At 46.3% G+C, this 20596-nt stretch overlaps 1 protein-coding gene and 1 long non-coding RNA gene across 5 annotated transcripts in view; one reads left to right on the forward strand and one right to left on the reverse strand.

Moving 5' to 3' along the window:
- Positions 1-20596, forward strand: part of nrp2a (neuropilin 2a) — an 88121-nt gene that overhangs the window by 43129 nt on the left and 24396 nt on the right. For 3 of the 4 annotated variants that reach the window (XM_061032955.1, XM_061032952.1, XM_061032954.1), the window contains exons 8-15: positions 4095-4239; positions 5779-5954; positions 6424-6603; positions 6692-6836; positions 13630-13710; positions 13842-13946; positions 18985-19250; positions 19810-19906. In XM_061032955.1, coding sequence (XP_060888938.1) covers positions 4095-4239; positions 5779-5954; positions 6424-6603; positions 6692-6836; positions 13630-13710; positions 13842-13946; positions 18985-19250; positions 19810-19906 — 1195 coding nt within the window. The remainder of the gene's footprint in view (positions 1-4094; positions 4240-5778; positions 5955-6423; positions 6604-6691; positions 6837-13629; positions 13711-13841; positions 13947-18984; positions 19251-19809; positions 19907-20596) is intronic. The other variant, XM_061032953.1, reaches the window with a different exon arrangement.
- Positions 13344-13699, reverse strand: LOC132959764 (uncharacterized). Its single transcript, XR_009667092.1, has 2 exons — positions 13609-13699; positions 13344-13520 (listed from the first exon to the last, which is right to left on the reverse strand). It is a non-coding gene; the product is annotated as an uncharacterized LOC132959764 (long non-coding RNA).

The raw sequence follows: 20596 nt of genomic DNA on the forward strand, positions 1-20596 counted from the left end.
GGAAAACGCCGGCAGAGGAAGAGGACCTGCCAGAAACGCAAAAAAAGAGAGAGAGAATGATGGTAAATGAATCAAGCTAGGACGTATACCGCGATGCACAATTAGTTTAACTGGGGGAGAAATCTCAGAGTCGCTTCCTTACAGCCGATTCACCTTTTAAAGGTAGAGGCTGTTTACTATAACACACGTTCACCACGGTGACCTCGTTCTCCAGAGGGGTTATCAATAGTTAAATACCCATGGTGCCTCTGTCCCGCCAATGTCCACACACTAAGTCTGACCGTGGCGTCCTGCTGCTCTCGACCTGAGTGAGTGTGTGTTGGATATGAGCACGAGCTTCGTTATATTTTCATGACTCTCCAGGCCCGGGGAGACACAACATGACAACGTTAATTATTCAGCCCGCCTCGCCTAAGCGTCACGTGTCGGGCCGGGTTCGCTCATACGTGAGGAAAAAAAAAAACACGCGAGTCGTCAGGCAGATTACAGATGTGGTCTAGACGACGGACTGGTAGGCGTGCACGTCAGCATCCAAGTGTGCGGACATTCCTCTGGAGTCAAAAAGTAACCACGTTATCATCAGGCTGGTCAATGAGCGACCATCTGCTTCCCGGGACTATTAACCTTTCACACTGGAAGCCATGGGTCAGTGGTCAAACAAATGACCCCTTCAGGTACCCTTACAAAGGAAAGGAAGTGAAGGAGACAAAAAAAACCCTCTGACTGGTGGCGTCTTTATGTCTCTTTTTCTTCTCCCGAGACGAAAGAGAAATGGAAAAGAGTCTCCTGAGAGCTGAGTCGTATTGAACGATTGGTTCTTTTAGTGTCAGTAATGTCGGCCCTAATCTCAGCTTTTATCCAAAACAAAAGATTGTAATGCACCAGCTAATGGCCTTTTAGTCACCGAGGGCATCTGAGGACCATTCTGGGAAGTTTTAGTGGACACACACTCTGCAAAAACATTTCTGAACACTCCGCTTCAACTTTCTATCGATCAAATAATGCGATGTGTCTTTTCTTATTCTGCAGTTTACTTGCATCCAAACACTGCCGATAAGACACAAACAGCCATTGGTTTACAGGCTGCTGTTCAGAAGCTGAGATTTTGGCATTTCAGAGATGTCTTTTGTATTGGTGTTTATGCCGACTGATTGCACGAGTTGTAGATGGAGTCAGTCACAGGGTCGAGAGAACTGGGGGGGATGACCTGCGGTAGAATGCTGAAGGTGGGGGTCGAGCCTCGGCCTTCCCGCTTTCAGGGCTTTAGCCTCTGCTGACCCTCTACTTCATCTTAAGTGTGATATTTATTGCCGTGCCAAATTTGGCCGTCAGTCAAAAGGGATAAGATAAAGTTCAGCCAACTGCAACTCGACACAACACAAGGGTTAACTCGTGCTAGCTTAGTTGTAGTTTAACAAAACGCTGATGAAGACATTTTTAAGGTGGCTGCAGTTCCATCTATTCGACTTTAAATGAGACCAACCTTCACGGAAAGAATCTCATGCTGCATTTAAGAAAACACAAAACGAGCCATACATCCGATAATCTTAGGTAACAAAGAACTGAGACGTGGTGGACTCGTTTTCTAAGAGATTTATTCTGCAACCAGTGCTGCTGCCCCCTGCTGGCCATTTCAAAGATGACAGCTTTAAGGCACTTCTACATTGACTATCAAGCCTGACTCATTTCCAAAATCACAGAAACTTGGGTTTCACTTTTATTCTGAGTTTTCTTGAAGCATCTCATGTTCATTGTTTTTTGTTTTAAGTGATGAATGGGTTTGTTGTTCTTTCCTCTCCTCCACTCCCTGCCTTCTCTTCCACATTCCTCTGATCATATCCTTCATTTCAGCTGTCCTCCATTCAACCTCCCCCCCCCCCCCCCTCTTCATCTGTTTTTAACTATTCTTCTGAGGACTCTTCTTCCCCTGCAGTCATTTTTTTTTTTCTGTTTTCGTGTCCTCCTTCTCTCTCCTCCCTGCTGCTCTTTTGTTTCACAGTCAGAATATCTCCATCTCACGCCTGTCTTTGTGTGAGCATGCGTGGGTGTTTACATAACCCCCATAAGAGCCCACTGTTTGGCCTCTTCGGTAAACAGAATGGCCATCTAGCCTCGATCCAGCAGCAGATAGACCCGCTTATCTGTTCAAACACTGACGCTGCTTTGTATTACCGGTGTCAGCTCGCCTTGATTCAATCAGGCCGTGCCCAAAATCAAATCAAACCCCTGGAGGAGGATTTGGGAGCCATATTCCCACTGGTTATGGAATTTGTGGAATAATATCTCGCTTTTGGATGCAGGGACTTTAACAAATGGGTCATTTCTTCACCGCTGCATGTTGGTCATATTTCAAGCTCCTGATTGAAAGCAGACAGACAGAATGGAAATCACTTTTTGAAGGCAACAGGGGCTCCGCTTTGATCTCCTGCTTCTTGCATGAGGGTAAAAGAAAAGTCATGTCGAGGCCTTTTTAAAGAAACGACGTCTTTAATCTTTCATTCGCCTGCTTGTAGTAGCACTTGTCTTTCCATCGCTGCATTGTGTGCAGTCGCCGCCGCCGCCGCCGCCACCGCCACGCTCCTCAGCGCGCTCTTTGTTGAAATCTGTCAGTCAACAAGCGGCTCGCCTATCAGCCGAGCAGGTCGACCACAAACAGGCAGAGTGAATGACACTTAACAGTGTGTTAAGAAGACGCTTCCTCGGCTTATCTGTGTGTGTGTGTGTGTGTGTGTGTGTGTGTGTGTGTTTCTGTGGTTTCCTGTGTCTTTGTGTGTGCGGTTTGAGTTTGTAGCCACCAAAAAGAGGAAGAGAGGCGATGAGGGGGAGAGGAAGTTTGCAGAGATATCAGATTGATGGTTTTAGAGGAGGAAGTAGAGGTGTTGAAATGATGGTTTTGGGGGGGGGGCGGGGGGGGGGGAGATTGCTCTGCTCGTACATTACCAGCCTCCTCTACATGAAGAAAGATTAAAATAAAGGTACAAAAAATAAACATTTAAAGTTTCAAATTCTGGTGAAGGATAATCCGATGGACTCCTTCACACGGGCAGAATCCAAAGAGCACACAAATCACTTCAGGCAAATTATAATGAAGAACTGTGTCTACTCACTCTGCGTCTTCCTCAGAGTCTGAGTTTGAGCCGTCCTCCGTCTGTGGAGGGGCTGAAGCGGAACAGATTCCTTCTACTTTAAAAGTGCTACATGGTACTTTACTTGACTAAACTTGTTGAGTGGATCGGAACTATCCGACTCAGTGAAAAGAGAATCCTGAGGGTCACCGGAGGGAGGAGATGGTGTCGTAGGAAGAGGACGCCGTTTTTATAATCACAAACAGGCAGGTGTGGTTTCAGGAAAGCGGAAGAATCATGTCTGTCATTCAGCGTCCCCCATTAAAACGCCCTCGAGCATCAGGGGACGATTTTTTTTCAGCCCAAAGCGGGAAGTAACTCGACCACCCTGGTTACACTCGCCCCCCCCTGACCCCTCCCGCCTCGCCCCGCTGCTTCAGAGCAACAAGTCAGGAAGGGAGTGTTGGAGAAGAAGACGTGAATGTTGATGCTTTGGGGAAGGGAAATTCACTCACGTCCTGCCCACCTGGACACGTTTCCTGAGTGTGACGGGCCAATCATGTCGGCTCGTGTCAGGTCACGTCTCTCGCAGCTTCCAACGGCCTCCTATAGAGGTCTATGGAAGAAATGTGTGTGTGTGTGAGCGTAAAGAGAGAGAGAGAGAGAGAGAGAGAGAGAGAGAGAGAGAGAGAGACCCATCCATGTTCGGGCTTTCCCAGCCTCCCTGAGCTGAACCTCTGACCCTGAAACACATCGACAGCTGGGACGGTGACATCGGATCCGTGTTTGGGTTGTCTCTGCTTTGTCCGGCCTGCCACTGTGTGTGTGTGTGTGTGTGTGTGTGTGTGTGTGTGTGTGTGTGTGTGTGTAGCCAGGCGCATCCACACTCTGTGGGTGGGTGTGGAGGAAGTAGAAGAGTGTGAGAAAAAGAGAGATAAGACCAGCATTACCAGTACATCTCCATCTCACAGTTTCTAACCTTTTGTCTTCTGTCTGTTTTTTTTTTTTGTTTTTTTTTTGTTCTCACAGATTTTTCACGCCAACACGGACCCAGCCGAGGTCGTCCTGAATCGAGTCCCGCAGCCGGTTTTAGCCCGGTTTGTCCGTATCCGACCGCAGACTTGGAAGAACGGCATCGCCCTGCGCTTCGAGCTCTATGGATGCCAGATAACAGGTTTGACGCTCTCATCTTTCTGCACTTTCCGTTGTTAAGCAATGAAAATATTCTGAAAATAACTGTCAAAGACTTAGCGGCAGCCAACAACAGCAGAACATCAGTAAAACCAAGTCTGCACTCAGTCACACATACATGTATATTTAGTTTCTCTCCCACCGCTCCCCTTTAAACATCACACGCCTCCAGCTAATTAAAGGAAACTTTGACTGTCTTCTTCCTTCCACCAGTGTCGTCTCTCTCTTCTTCTGCGCTCTCGTTTTCTCTCTCCGTCTCCCACAACGCCGCCTCTTTCCCCTCTCGTGGCTCCAGATATATTTTTTGATGTGTCCTCTTTGCTCCGCGCTGCTCCTCTATATCGAGAAACGAGTCGCCATCAATCATTCATGGCTCCCTGTTCGCTCTGACATCAGAAACTGTGATTCGCTTCAGCCTCGACAGCTGCTATTGAAATAACTATTAGCTCTTACAGTACAGGTGCACACTCACTCTCACACACACACACACACACACACTCACACACACACTGAAGCTTTCTAAAAATAGCAGATGACCTCAAAAGCAGGCAGAGACGTACACAGACACCACCAGCCGGCACACACACATGCACACACTCTTCCTGATATTCATTATTTACACCTCCTGCTTTTGCAGTGACATAACAGCATGAAACTTTGATCTGTGTTCTCTTAAACCGTCAGCACAACTAACATCTCCACATCGCTCTTCTTCCTCCTCGCTCCCCTAGTCTCGCCCTCCTTCCTCCCCTCTCACACTGTTTCCCCCTGCTGGAGGCTCATCCCTACATCATGCTCTCCTCCTCGTTTCCCAGAAGCCTCATCCGCAGCTCTTCCTCTCCTCCCCCCCCCCCCCCCCCTCCTCCTTCTCTTCTTCGTCTCTGCCTCCAGACTCCTCATATTATACCTTTTTTTTTTTATCCCCTTAATCCTCATTTCTCCCTCTCACTTAACTCCCTCTGCAACTTCCTCTCAATGCTACTCGCTCATCCGTATCTGAACGAGTTTCACTTCCGAGGGCTTTTTGCATTTATGTTTAACTTCAGGCGGGGAGTATACATAAAGTGTGTGCAGCAGAGTGAGCAGACAAGCTATTGTGTGGAATATAGAGATGCAATACAGAAAAATGATGTAATTAAAAGCTACTTAAGTCGTTCTATGAGATGTAAAGTGCATGAATGCAAAGCAGGGAAGTGTCTCCATTCAAAGCAGACTTAACGTGTATGCTTTTATCCCACTAATGGCACTCTAATTGCATTTTGAACATGTAACAGTGCTGCGCTCCACATCCCCCCCCCCACCCACCCACCCACCCCCCCCCCCCCCCCCACCCTCTCCTATCTTAACTCTTAATGCTCAGCCGGCAGTAGTGCAATCCTGTGGTGAAGCTTAACAGCTCCCATGTGGGAACGTGTGTAACACCAACGAGTGTATGTTAGGTCGTCGCAGAGACGTCCCCCCCCCCCCCCGTCCACTCACCCTGCAGCCGGAGGTTAAAAGTTATCTCCGCTCTCCTCTCCAGATGCTCCGTGCTCAGACCTGCAGGGCCTGCTGTCCGGCCTGCTCCCCGACGCACAGATCTCCGCCTCCTCCAGCAGGGACGTGGTGTGGAGTCCTGGCACCGCCCGTCTGGTGGCGAGTCGCTCGGGCTGGTTCCCGGCGCCTGCGCAGCCCCTGGCGGGAGAGGAGTGGCTCCAGGTAAAGACAGATTGTAAATGCATGAAGTGTACCTTTTGATAACGTCTCTCTTCAATCAGACCCTGAAAGAGAACACTGTTAATGGATGCAGTTTGATCTGATGCTTTCGCAGCTGAAGATTAAGTTGCAGCCATTACTTCCTTTTCAACAGCTGCGTTCAAAGCTTTAGTTAATGTTCGATATTAGCACACAACTCGTGCCTTAAGGGCCCTTTGTGTAACGTGAGAAGTGTGCAAAACAAAAAGCTCATTCCCCGGCTCTGGTTGAGGGTAATTGTTGTGACTTCACCGGTGAGAAGGTCTTGTTGATATTTTGCAACAAGTCGAACCTTCAAACTCTGTCCTCCACATGTTGCCTTTACAGCTCCCAGAGGCAAACAAGCGAGAACAAGAAGCACAGCTGCAATTAAACAAATCCACATGGTGTTGTGCGCAGAGAGCATTTGTTTATCCAAATCTGTTCTCTCCAGGTGGACCTCGGCGTGCCGAAGACTGTGCGCGGTGTGATCACACAGGGAGCGAGGGGAGGGGACGCAGGAAGCGGGGCGACCACGGATAACCGGGCGTTCGTCAGGAAGTACAAAGTGGCACACAGCCTGAACACAAAAGACTGGAACTTTATCATGGACCCCAAGACGAGCCTGCCCAAAGTGAGAGCGAGGAAGACGTTTGTGTAAATAGTGTGTTTTAAAGGTAACTTAAAGTGTAAATAACCTTTTTAACGTGTGTTTGGTGCAGACGTTTGAGGGGAACACGCACTACGACACCCCAGAGCTGCGTCATTTCGAGGAGACAGTGGCGCAGTACGTGCGGCTGTATCCTGAGCGCTGGTCTCCTGCAGGGATCGGGATGAGAGTGGAGATTCTGGGCTGCGACCTTCCAGGTAGGACGTCTCTGCAGCTGTTGCTTATATGACAGTTTATATATGATAATTTGCTTCATGCTCTATCCCTAGCTGAATTATTTGCCCCCGAAGTCTAATGAACTGAACATTAAGCAGAATTGAATGGACCTTGAGGAAGGAGGCTCGCATTAGATATGCATGAGAGTCATTAGAGCCTCTGCCAGAGGTGAAAAGAGACGTCGAGTGAAGAGAAAGCAGAGGAATGTTGTGATTTAGACTTTCTGAGATTAGTTCACCTGGAAAATATGAGCGAGGCTTTTTGTGAACTTCTACAACAAATGTTACCATCAGCAGGGGTTGGAAAGGGTTTGGTTTAAAAATGCATCCCCAGAGAAAGAAAGAGAGAGAGAGAGAGAGAGAGAGAGGATTGGTTTGTTCGCTTTCCAGCTCGGTCTGTTATCCAGATGTGAGGAAGTGCAGCAGAAACACACACACACACACACACACGTATGTGGACTCTCACTGTTTACCGCTCCCTCTGTGCCTGAACAGGATGACGGGCTGTGCAGCACAACACACACACACACACACACACACACACTGCTGTAATCACACCACTATAAACACAAGCTACACTCCGGCTTCACCGCTGTGATTGATGTGTTTGTGTGTCTGTATATAAGTGCTGATGAAGTGCACCGCTTTCTAGCAGGAGAGGAATTTAATATTAAGAAGAGCACATCAGCATTACGGCTTTAACCACTTTATCTAGAGGACAGAGTCAGGGGAAAAAAAAGGAAACATAGTGATACAAACCCCACGCTAACATGCTACTGAAAGCACAAAGCATGCCCAAAGTACAACTAATGTTGCTTAAAAGAATGACTTTGAATACTTTTGATACTTTGGCATCACTTTGGTACAACGGGAGGAGGTTGTCCATTGGTATATACAGATAATGTTTTGTACTTTGCTTCTTCGCAATGAATATTTTTCCAGTTAAAGCCCGTTTTGAAATCACGCACAAGTGAGTTTACTAAAGTTTAAGAAGAGGTTTACTATTGATAAAAAGACGTAACATGGTTTTAGTTTAATGGGTCTAATTTGTTTAAAACACAAAGTAATGAAGTAATATTCTCTGTCAGGGAATGAGTGTTTCAGTTTACGTGCAGCTCATGAAAGCGTTTACTCTTGCCGTTAGAAAACACATGTCACATATGTGTTTGCTATTTTCTCCCAAGAAACATCCCGTACCGATCACAGGAAACAGTGTGTTTTGCATTTGCTGTTTGTTTGAGGACTAAACTTTGGGGAGGTGCCGTGCAGAAACACAACAACAATGAAGCCCAAAAGATGGCGACAAAATGGAAACACACAAACCTCAGAGTCAGGGATTACCTGTTTTTGTTGCGCTGGGATTTTTTTTTTTATCAGATGTAGAGGAGAGTTTCTTTGGGGACATGGCACAAAAAAAACCCACTGTGGAGGGTCACACATCCCAAAACTCAGCAGGAACAGAGAACTACTGCTGACATGCTGTAAATCATTCACTTCCCTTCACACTCAAACTCCTCACGTCCTCTTTCCTGTCTTCTCTTAAGCCCTCTTTTCTCAGTTTTATGCTCCAGGCTGATGAAATCGGCACATTTTTTTCCACCAAAATCTTGCCGAGCTCATTTTAATCTCTGCAGCAGCAGCAGCAGCCACAGCGAGGCAGAATAAGGTCTCTCTCCTCGTTCCTACACATGGTTGCAGTTTTCCCACCCTGAGGCCCGGTGCGTGGGTCCGTAAATGTTTCTGTTCTTTTCTTTCCTAACCATGCCTCCTCCTCTCCTCTTTCCTCTCTTACTCGTCACCTCTTTTCCCTGACACACAGGCACACACTCACACCTCGACAGTGACAGTTTTTCGTAGTACACCTGCTACAAAAAATGAAAAATGTATGAGCTCAGGATTTTAAGAGACTCATCTGTGGGGGGGGGGGAAAATGCAAAATATCATCTCTGCCTCCTTCCAGGAAGTCTCATTGGAGTCTCAGGTGCAGTACACTGCAGAGCTCACTCATGCACGTACACACCTGTAATGTAAACCTCAGGTGTGTCGGCATCACACTGTCTTTAACGTCTCACTAAATACACTAAAGCTAAGTATCCCCTCCTGATTTAAACTTTTCATAGAAGCTCTATATGTCACTGTCTCCACTCTCCACAATATGTCCTCCTCAACGAGAGAGTCTGTGTACATAAAACGTTTTCCCATAACATTTTTTCAGTCCTGCAACCAATTCCAAAAATGTAGTTTCAAGTATTGATCTGTAGAATAGAAAAGAAAACACATGATTGGTGAAACCGACCTGAAGAGAATATGTTTACAGACGAGCTGATGTATCTGAGTATAATTTACATGACGTTTGACCACGATACGTGTTGGGTGGATGTGATGTTACGGTTCGTCAAGAGGCTTTAAACCCGCCTCAGTTCTCAGCCTGTCGTTAGGTTGACTGAAAGTTAGGTTGAGACAGCATTTCCAAACATGGCGGCTGCTGCAGACGAGCCTCCAGAGCCCCCTGCAGGAACAGATGGCTGACGTCACTCAGGCTTAATCCATTAAATATTAACAGTCAATGGTAACATCCAGTGTTTCCACGGCAACGATGGATATTCTGTCTGACATGCCACGAGAAGACACGTCCCGTTACACCTATATCATGAAGAATTTCTCTTGCTTTGATAACTTTTGGAAATTTTTGAGGTAATGTAAGTACTAAAAAAATCTATAATATAGTTTAGTCTAGTCTGTACACATTTGTGATCTAAAATCAACTGAGGCAACTCAAAGTGCTTAAGGGAGTAAGCCGATCCCAGGCTGAATCAGACGTATTTCTGATTCTGAGATCGGTATTTGAAGAAGTCTTATCATGGCTGATCCTTGATATGAAGCACTTAACCCCACTCAGCAGAACATCAAACAAAGGCTGCTTGTCTTTCCCATCATGTTCTTTTGGGGGAGTACGCGTGTGGACGTGCACGGATGAATCGATCCACCAGCGTGTGTGCTAGTCGGACTGCCAAGTAGAGATTTACAGAAAGGCTTTCTACATAATTGAAGGTTTTTTTTTTTTTTTCCCTTCTCTGACATCCTGCTGAGTCAGATTCTTCAGGAGTGAGCGGGGAGGGTTGGCCCTTTGCTGCCCTGTGCAGGCGTGTGTTTGGGTGTCTGTTATAAAACAAGCGTACAAAAGCATTTATCTGTGTATTTGTGTGTGTGTGTGTGTGTGTGTGTGTTTGCGCAGCAGCAATGTGAGTGTGCGTCAACATTATCTATGCCAGCAGCTCCCCTGGGTCCAGCTCTAAGTGATGGTGTCTCATCCCCTGCATGATGATGACTTGCATCATCACCTGCAGCAGTAGACACATTACGTAACACTCTGCTGCAGAGGGACTTTTCCTGCATTGCCAGGCCTCTGCTGTGCAAATATATATATATATATATATTAATATAAAGGCCTGTCGATGCAGACCTGCCCTCCTCACGCAGCTCTGTCACACAGCCTGCACACATGTCAAGGACACGGCTCGGGGCGGTTTAGGTGGGTCGCATACGTTTGCACATGTGCCCCTCTCAATCGCACATAAACACACACACCCAATGAGTCGTATTCTCATGGCCCCCGACACTCCTGTCACACCCTGGAAAGGTCAGCACATTTACACTGTGACAGGGTCTGACCTTTGAAAGCATGCAGTGCTCAGGAGCTGGATTGAATCTTAATGGACTGTGTGTGTGTGTGTGTGTGTGTGTGAGTGTGTGTTACTGGTGCACAGGTAATGTGGTTTATTTTGACGCTTGTTCCCCAGACTTAAAGGGTCATTTTGGTATTTTAACACCTGGAAATTCTTATTGAACATTTCTGGAAACTGAATGTCTGATAGGTACAAAAGGTTTCTCCGTTCGATCGCTTCAACCTGCCGCCACAACACAAACTGTGACGGCCGCGACGTGATCTGTTGGGGCTAATGCGCTTAATCAAAGTATGTAAACTGAGAAGCAGAGATTTGTAGTTAATGCTGTCCTTCAAGGTCAGATCATTTTGACCAGAAACAGCCATTATCATAGCTTTCTTTAAAGCCACCAGACTCCATTTACAAAAACAACAATTTAACCACACTGACCAGGACGGGAGTTTCTACTTCTGCATTCATCGGTTTGTTTCTTTGTGTTTTTGTGTTGTGTGGGAAACCAGCTAACACCAGAAAGGAATGAGCTGATGAAGTCGTCAGTTAACGTGAAGCTCTCGAGTACTGAGAGGTTAAAATAGCTCAGAACCACAAAAGAACCACAAAACTTTCAGCATCATTTATGTAACAGTAGTGCCTGGTGTTATCAATACCTGAACGCCTTTTAATCTGGAAGATCCGACGGTTTGACTGATATAAATCAACACACTCAGAGAGTGAAGAAGAAGAGTAAGACAAGCGCGTCTTGCATTTGAATATTTGGAAGAAGAGAGGTTTGTCGAGTTGCTTTCCGTGCCTCACCGTCCCATCGCGCTCGCAGCGATAAGAGTCTCATTAGTTCGTTAACGACAGGCATAAAGGACGTGACATTAACGCCTGGCTAATGTCAGAAACCGTCGCCAGCTGTGGCCCGCTCCTTTCATGTGTGCCATTTCTCCAGCTGTGGCGTCGCGGCGCTTGTTTTCCACGGGAAGTTCCTGTTTGCGGATCGATTGTGTATCACGCGGCGTTTGTTGCTCTTAGTGCCTTTCATACTCTTTAAATGATAACGGTGGTCATGAAGAAAGAGCTGCAGAGTGGCGTGTGGAGATGAGTCTGTGTGACCTTTTTTTAAATGTTTGCATCTTTTTATTCCACTTAATGAGCTCTGTCGGGGGTAACATGTTGATCATGACTTATTGCAATCATCACTCAGACATATCGAGCTTCCACAGTTTCTACACGTGATTAATGAGATTTTTTTCTTTTTTTTTTTGTACGTGACCCAAACCTCTGTGTAAACTCTGATCTAACGTCAGCATTGACCCATCTGCTCCTAATAACACAGCCCGTTCTCCCGCTCCACATTCCTGCAGCAGCCTGCTCCACATGTGTCTGTTTGTGCACACGTGTTGTGTTTTAATGAGCAAATTGTTGGCTTATACGTGCATCTGTGTGTCGTTTTAGAGCCTTTTTTTTTCTGATAGATGTGAGTTGAAATGGAAGTTAAGTGCAGAGAGGGGATGAGTGAGCGAGCGCACAACACACACGATAGCTCACACATGCACATGAAGTGTGTAGAGGTGTGTGTGTGTGTGTGTGTGTCTGTGTGTGCTTTCTGACAGCCAATGAGCGGTTCCCAGAGTGTGATCATCTCGTCCAGGGTTGAAGGGACACATCCATCCATCAGCTTTAGCTCAGGCCTTCTGCATATGTGTGTGAGACTGTGTGTGTGAGACTGTGTGTGTGAGACTGTGTGTGCGTGTTAGCATTTGAACTTGGACAGACTCTGACGCCTGAGCACCCAGACACAACATGACAGGGGCCTCCTTTGGGTGCTCTCGGGCTATCTGTGCCTGCCTCTCGTCTCTGACTCTGTGGGTGGGATGAGCAAACAGAGACTGGAGAGTTGAGAGTGGACGATGACCTCACACTCAAATGATATACATGCGCCGGTATTCACAGGATACTTCAAAAAGCTGCTTATCTGCTGATTAATGGTTCAACCTGACGGAAAGCAGCAGCTTCAAGCTTTGATTTCCTGTTTTTAAACATCCTCCTCTCTTTGCTTTTCAAGTGAACCTGAACTTGGTTTTGCAGCAAACATTATCTGAAGGGCACAGCGGGTGAAATATTGGGTTTTTTAGGGGAATAAGCGCCAGACGACTTCTATGACTGGACAACCAGTCGACAATCTGAGAAGTTATTAGTCCCTGTTGAAGACCGGGATCTTTAATTTCTGTATGACTAAACCAACAAAAGAGTTTTAGAGGCAGGAAGAAGATTTATATTTATTGTATATTGCATTTTCACAATAAAGCAGAAAGGTCAAGAATGAAATTTAACCTTGGAGAACAAAGTTTGTGAGAATGTCTCGAACAGTTTCAGATGTATAGAACAAAACTAACATGTTGAGAAAAAAGTTCAAATGTTGGAGAAGGAAGTGGTGATGTTTAGGAAAGAATCCACACTTTGAGATGGAAGCCAAAATGTTGAAAATAAACGTTGAGTTTTAGGATGAGGTCAAACCTTTGTGACATTTAGACTTCAGTTTAGAAAATGCTCATTTCTCTCTTATTCCTGCAGCACTTCATACTGATTTATAATAAATCAAATGACATAAATCAAGTGAATTTCCTGAGTTTTAGATCTGGTGAGCGGCTGATCTTTATCTTTTCCCACAGAGCCGTGTTTCTGTTTCCCAGGTTTCATGTTCACTGTGTTTTTAGAACGGCCTTACAGACGGGACGTATCGGTTTCAGACTTTCATCAAAAGAAAGAAACATTTCTCTTTTTCCTCTTTGTATGAGTTATTTTGTTCATAGAATAACTGTAAGCTGCTTCCTTTGCTATCTGGATCCTGGGAATAAAGGGCCGAACGTGCAGACGCTCTTTAAAGACACTTCACCTCATTACTTTCCGTTTTCTTTCTGCACGCCGTGTCTTATCGCTTCCTCTCACATCTGTGTTTCCTGACCCGGCCGAGGAGAAACTCCCCATCAGTAATCTGCAGAACAAACACAGGCTGATGAATGTATCCTCTTTACACTAATGCAATGTCTGATGATTGTTTCATACTTTCACCTCTGACCTACTTGTTCTGTTTGTGTCTGCAGAGATGACCACGCCCGCCGACACCGTCACGCCAACAGTGCCTGCTGACACTGAGACCACCACGGTCCCCGTGACGACTACAGGTGAGAGAGAGGATTAATAGAGTTATTAAGAGGAAAGCTTGTCGAGAGCAGCTGTGAATGCTTCTTTTCGCGCCTTTTGGCCCTCGCTCTGATGCGTCTCTTCTCTTCTCGCTGCTCTCCACCTCTCCCAGCAGCCACGTCTCCTCCGGCAGACACCGTGTGTGACTTTGACCACGGCCTGTGTGGGTGGACGCACGACCCCAACGCCCCCCTCCTCTGGTCTCTGCACAGCCACGGTGAGTCTCCTCATCAGTCATGTGAAAAGTGGGCATGAGTCCTCTCGGCTGTCTGGTCAGCAGAGGGACTTCTCTTTACAGTCACAAACATTTGATGGACAGGAAGCTGCAGGGTGCTTTGAGTCTGTTCACAATGAGTCCATCATTAAAGAGGCTTCTAAACCTGGGCGCTAGCTTCACATGTTTTAGGGCCTTCACGTTTTGCAAATTGTTCTCGTAGTCTGGAAAGGACCATCACAAACTATACCCACTTTTTTTAGATTTTTATGATTTTGATTTAACCGACTCACGACATTAAGATGATAGAAATCAAGCTCAAATAAGTTCCTTTTTTATAAACTGAAAGTGTCTGTTACGATTCTTTAAAGCAAACAGATTCTCCTGACAGAAACATCAGATCATTTGACCTCCCAGAAAAACGAGGCTGCGGCTCGAAAGCCGTGCCTCCTTTAGTGAGTTTTGTTTGTTTTGTTTGTTGACTCCATTCGCTTTTGTTTGTTGCCGAGCTTTGGTGTACGTGGCTGCAGGATAATGTCATTAAGGACGAGATAATTGCAGAGCACAAACGCATTCGGTTTAGTTTATCAACTTCACTGGGTCTGGAAGCGATGCATTGTTTTCTATAATTAAATGGAGTCATTCTCCGTGTGTGTCTTCATTCAGTCCGTTTTCAATTTGATTAAAATAATTCCTTAAATTGAAAGCGCTCTCATTTAGCGGCCACGGCCTCGTCTGCCAGTCGGGAGCGACGGCGCTCTCTCTCTCTCTGAGTGTGCGAAGAGAGAGCCCGCTGTGGTGGTCGAGCTCATACAGCTTCAAATGTCAGACATGTGACATTCAGCGCGCTTCTCCTCGCTCGCCTCTGTGTGTCACGCCTCGGCACGAAAGGGTTAAAGCCCTGGAGCTCCAATTAAGTTGAGCGTAGGAGACTCTGAAGACTGGCGGTTATTCCCAGCCGTCCGTTCCTGCCCCTCTGTAAGCTCAGGCACATCCCAGACGATGCTGTGGAGACGACCATGTAGTCATTCACTCCTTGAAGAATAATTATTCATTTTCCCTTAATGCAGATCAAAAGTGGTGTGTTCTGAAAAGCTGTGGAAGAAATGTCCTGCTGGGTTTAGAGGGTTTTTTTTATAGCTCTGTTTATAATCTTTCAGGTTGAAGGGATGTCTGTTCACCAAACATTGTTCTAGGAGAAAGTTTGCATGAAAGATTCAGCGATTCTGCAGCTGGAGAGAATTAAAGCGGTTTGGGCAGGTTTGTGATGTCACCTGGGTCGGGTTGAGGAGAAGTTCTCCTGACCTATTTTGGTCATAAGCGTCTCTGACAGAGGGCTTCAAAGCAGCGTCTGTCATCACGGCCGGATTGGAAAGGGTTGCTTAGATTAGTCGGGTTGTGGTGTTCATGTGCGGAGTATCACATGGAGCCGTTTTGGCACGCAGCGCCGCCCTTTGATTCTCCTGCACAGGTCAAAGATCAGAAATCCCAGCCGACACAGGATCATTATTTCACTGCTATCAAATCACTCTTTAATCCTCGGTAAGATTCCTTTTCTGCGTGACCCAGAAACAGTGATCACCTGACCTCCTGACCTCGGCCATGATGCTGGTAATTAGGCACAGACATGGAATTAGCCACTGTTTACTGGATTATTTGGGTTAATATCCCCCCGCTAGTAATCGAGCGTTAACTAGGCTTCATAGAAAGAATCCTTGTTTGCCTCTCGCTGCAGGAGACTGCTGTGAAATGGATTAATAATGCTCTGTTGTGCTGCGTCCGCGAGGCAGCCTCCATTATGAGCTGTCTGGCGAACAAGAGGCGCAACGGCGGGGGGTTCGCTGCAAGAGGCCGCACTGCAACACGAGGCGGCGGAGGCATTAAAAAAAATGAGTGATGAAACGCCTCGCAGAGTCACAAATATGTTTCACTCGCACATCCTCTCTCAGGGCGCACACACACACACACACACACACACACACACACACACGCAGGAAAAACAACCCCTAAAAAAAAAAAAAAAAAAAGTCTCATTTGCAGCGCGGGTGAGTTCCCACACACACACACTCACTGCGGAGCTGCCAAGGGACACACTGTCACACACACTGTCTGAAGTGTCACACACAGGCGAGTCTGGGCGTATGGCGGGCAGAGGGGAGCTGTCAAGTCGCGGTGAAGATTTGTCCCTCCAGATACTGCTTGTCGGATCTGCTGGAGGGAGCGCGCACACAAGCGAGCTCAGCGAAAGGTTATCGACCCAGTCGGTCAATAACAGGAGCACAGCTGTCCTGAAACGCACACTTACAGTAAAACACTGTAAGGAGCTCTAGAGAAGAAGCAGGTGTTCAGGTCCCGCTCCAACACTTTTTTTCCCAAACAGGTTTTCTGTTAAACATTTTGTCTGGAACAGAAACGGGGGAGTGTTTAAAGTCAGGTGTTACAGCAGGGTCCCACTCGATGCCCTGAAAGGTTTAATCGTTTTGCCCAAATCGTCGTCTTCCATTTTTTGCAAAACATGTAGCTATTAAAATTTAAGTATCATTGAGTGTCTCACGACTCGATTGAGAATCTATTTTCGATTCAAAGTCTATTTTTGAACGAGTCCATACTTCAGGATCTACTCCAGTCGTTTGCTGAATTTCTTGCTGCTCCGTTTGGCGTTGAACTGAGTTAAAGATCTAGCATTAGCACTCGATTTTAGGAAGTTATGAATCTATTCAAAATCTTGTTTTTTTTTCCCCCCCATATCTAGTAAATATGGCAACTTGTCATCTTTTTTAAAGTCACGTTAACCACAAACAAGCGCTCTGTCACTCTAACATACATTTCCGTAAAGGACTTACACAGCACCGAGGTGGATTGGTAGCTGGTTATCTTCCACAGGTGTAGAGGCCTGGTGGGACTTCCTGTCTCTCTTTTCAGTAATATATAACAAGTGTCTCACACCAAAACTAAAACAGAAGAAGGGCCACGACTACCTTTAAACGAAAGTTTGTAAACTCTTCAGTAAAGGAGTAGGATTGGCAGTGACCACGATACTAAATATAAGATTTGTTTCATGTCTGAGCGGCAAATGCTTCCACAAAATAGCAATAAAGACCGCTTTCAATTCTTCGTTTTTGGATCTTTTAACAGTTTGTGACTCAGCTCAGTTACAAACTCTTTTTGCTCCAAAGTTTGATGACACATGAAAAAACGGGGAAGGTCTGACTGCAATTATAAAAACTGACACCCCCTAATGCTCAGAGCGTCCTCTCAGGCACTTAGAAACACACAAGCTATCGGCACAAGAAACAATCTGTTACTGAGCAACCGGCTTCAGTCACAGAGTTCAAAGAAGCTCGAGGACATCTGAGGGTAACTCTGACGCTAAATACACAAAGTATTATTTACTTTAACCTAAAGTCATTATTACGGCTGTGAAGTTGTTTGACAGGCGGAGTTAATTACCTCGACCTAGATCCCCGGTGACATCCGATCATGACCGAGCATCTGCACAAGGTCAGAGTGTGACCAATGAGCTTCCACGAGAGGCGAGCATCATCATTCAGCTTCCAGGTTTAAACTCTGAGCACAAAAGAAAGACAGAACAGGATAAAAACATGAAAAATAAAGCTGCGTCGGGATTCTAAGACAAACTTTATGCAGCTGGGAAACAAAAAATATGAGACATTCACACACATCCTGAAAAACACCTGAATGCTCTGAATTGCTTCTGAATTCTTTCACTGCTCGTGAGAAAGAGAAGCACGTATTAGCTCACACGCACACACACACACACACACACACAGTTGTCCATGATAAAGCAGGTGATTTAATCTGCAGATTGTTGATACTGGATTTTTTCCCACAGGGCCCACTTAAGAAATTCTTCAGCAGACGCCTCTTTGAGGAACTCTCACATGCACAGACTCTCTCTCACACACACACACACACACACACACACACACACGCTCTCTGACACACACGCATACACACACGTACATACTGTGGACTCACCAATCTTATTCTCTCACAATGGAATTCATGTCGGCATCCAATTTTCAAACTAAACATCCTCTGGTGTAAACAAATGGAGTGGCGTGCGTTTTGTTGCACTTTTCCGCTGTTTAAGTCACCTGGGAGAGGAGGGGGGGGGGGGGCAGGAGGAGAGGGGTGAAGAGAAACAGGCATAGAGGATCTTGTTGGCTGGAGTTCTTGTAGCACGCCGTGTACGAGCAGGGTACCTATTCTTCTGCGTGTTTATGTTTGTCATATCCTCTATTGTTTGGAGTGACTATTGTGTTGGTAGTGATTTGGTTCCTGTCGGCATCTGGTCATTAGTTTCTTTTTTTGTTTGTGAGTCATGTTGGGGATATCTGTAACTGTGTGAAAACACATACTGTATGTGTGCACGAGTCTGTCTGCATGTACGAGCACTGGTGATTAATGATCACAACTGTGCGGCCACACAGAATCCGTACGTGCTCCACAAAGTCATTCCGGCAGCATCCGTTCACAGCGGATATCAAAAGTCTGTACAGACGTTCAGATTCAGAGTTTTTAACTCCTCCAGGGATAAATGAAAAAAACCCATTAAATCTGAATTTTTTCACTTTCATTTGACTCGTGCAACCAGCAAAACTCAAGGTTAAAACAAAAGCTCTGCTCGTTTTGTTGGAATTACTCAAACAGCTTGGTTGCATATTGTTGCCGTGAAGTTCTCCCATGCCTCCGTTCTCTGGCTTCACTCGATACTCTGTGCTCTTAACTCGAGTTTTTTTTAATGTAATACTAAAGTTTTAAAAGCAGATTTGTTCAAATTCAAGTCTTTCAGATGCCGGTGCATGCACAGGATGTGAGCTGTTATAAGCGTACAGATTTTAGGACTCAAAGGTTCATAAAGCGAGGTGCAATGTGTCTGTAAAATCCTGGTACATGTCTTTAAGAAACAGTGAACTGTGTGGCGTTTGTCTTGAGATATGGACTCTACGTTGACTTTAAATTTCAGTCATTTAACACACACTCGTCCTCATGTGTCTTCTTATCTCCTCCCCTCCAGAGCTCAACAGTTATCTGTACATGGACGCCAGCCTGAAGACGGAGCAGCAGCGGGCCCGGCTGGTCAGCCCTGTTGTTGCGGCCGACACGGGGCCGCTCTGCCTCCTCTTCTTCTACCAGCTGTCCGGCGAGGCTCAGGGCCACCTAAAGGTCCTGCTGCGGGACAACCACAACGAGGAGACCGTGCTGTGGACGCTCAAAGACGATCAGGGTCCTGTGTGGAAGGAGGGTCGAACCATACTGCCTCGCTCCCCCAAAGACTTCCAGGTAATAAAACCACTTTTTCTTGACTGGTTTGAAAAAGTGCAAATGCTGAAGACGCTCGTAGCCAATATCAGCGAGCTTTATTAAAGAGTGTCTGTGATAAATCTGGGTCAGACCCTTTATTATACGTCTCCCCAGACAGACAAACATATCTTTAATGTCTTTATCAGAGTTGAAAAGGAGAGATGCGTTCCCCTGTGAGCTTATGAAAGCTTCAGTTTTAACCTCTCTGTCACCTTAGGCCAGGTTTGACTTCAAAAGCAGCCAAAGTAAGCCACGTAGTCTCTGTTGGCTACGGGATTGTTTGGCGCATTTGTCAGAGACATCACAAGCAGTTAACATTCTCATGAAAAAGTAAGTTGGAAGTGAAGAAGCTTGCAGAGACAGGGAGGAAGATTGCAAGTGTTGAGTGCAACTTTCAGATCACAGGAACTGTATTAAGTTTTCATCTTCTTTCTCCTCCTCCTCTTGCTTGTCCTCGTTTTCAATTTGCCCCCACCCCGCTGCTCCCACGTGCCTTCATCCTGTGCGTCTTCCTCCTCCACTCTTCTGGCTGTCGTAGGTGGTGATGGAGGGTTTCTTTGTGCACGGCACCAGAGGACACATCTGGATCGACAACATCCACATGAGCTCCAGCATCCCTCTGAAAGAGTGTACACGTAAGTCACTAACGTCTCATTCATGCATTTCTAAAGATAACTATGACAGAGAGAGCCCAGAGTTTGTCAATGCAGAATAAAGAAAAGAGGCATCCATTTGACCGACCAGCTCCCTCTTATCCCATGTCAACTGTCTCACCTCGTCATCTCCCCCTCCATCAATCTGCTCTCCGTCTCCCCCCCCCCCCTCCCTCCACTTTTAGCCCTAAGGCCCTTGAACAGTGACACACATGAAGTGATAAACATCCCAAATCCTCCCTCCACTCCCACCCCAGTTTCCAAGACAGCCTCTCCTCCTCGCCAAAGAGCCCACCGAACACGGAGATGAAAGGAGGAAGGAGAGGGAGGGACAACGTTTATTCCTCCACAAAATAAGAAAAGAATAAGAATAGTAAAAGTAGGCCATAAACGCCCTGTGGGCCTCGCCGATGCTAATCTATGTTTCATTAGATTTCTCTTCTTCTCTTTCTCTCTCCTGCACTCTCTCCTCTGTCGTATTTGTAAACAGAGCTTTTCTCGAGCCGTCAAAGGGAATTACTAGACAGGCTGTTTCCCAAGCAACTTTCTAGATGCCTGTTTGGTGTGAGCCAGCGCCAGCAGAGCCGCCTTAATCTGGCCCGAGCAGGGGCTTTGGAGAGGGTCTTAAACAGATCAGAGAGCGAGCCGGGGGGTTCAGAGCCAAAAAACCTG

This window comes from Labrus mixtus, chromosome 24, assembly GCF_963584025.1.
Source record: "Labrus mixtus chromosome 24, fLabMix1.1, whole genome shotgun sequence".
Taxonomy (NCBI): Eukaryota; Metazoa; Chordata; class Actinopteri; order Labriformes; family Labridae; genus Labrus; species Labrus mixtus.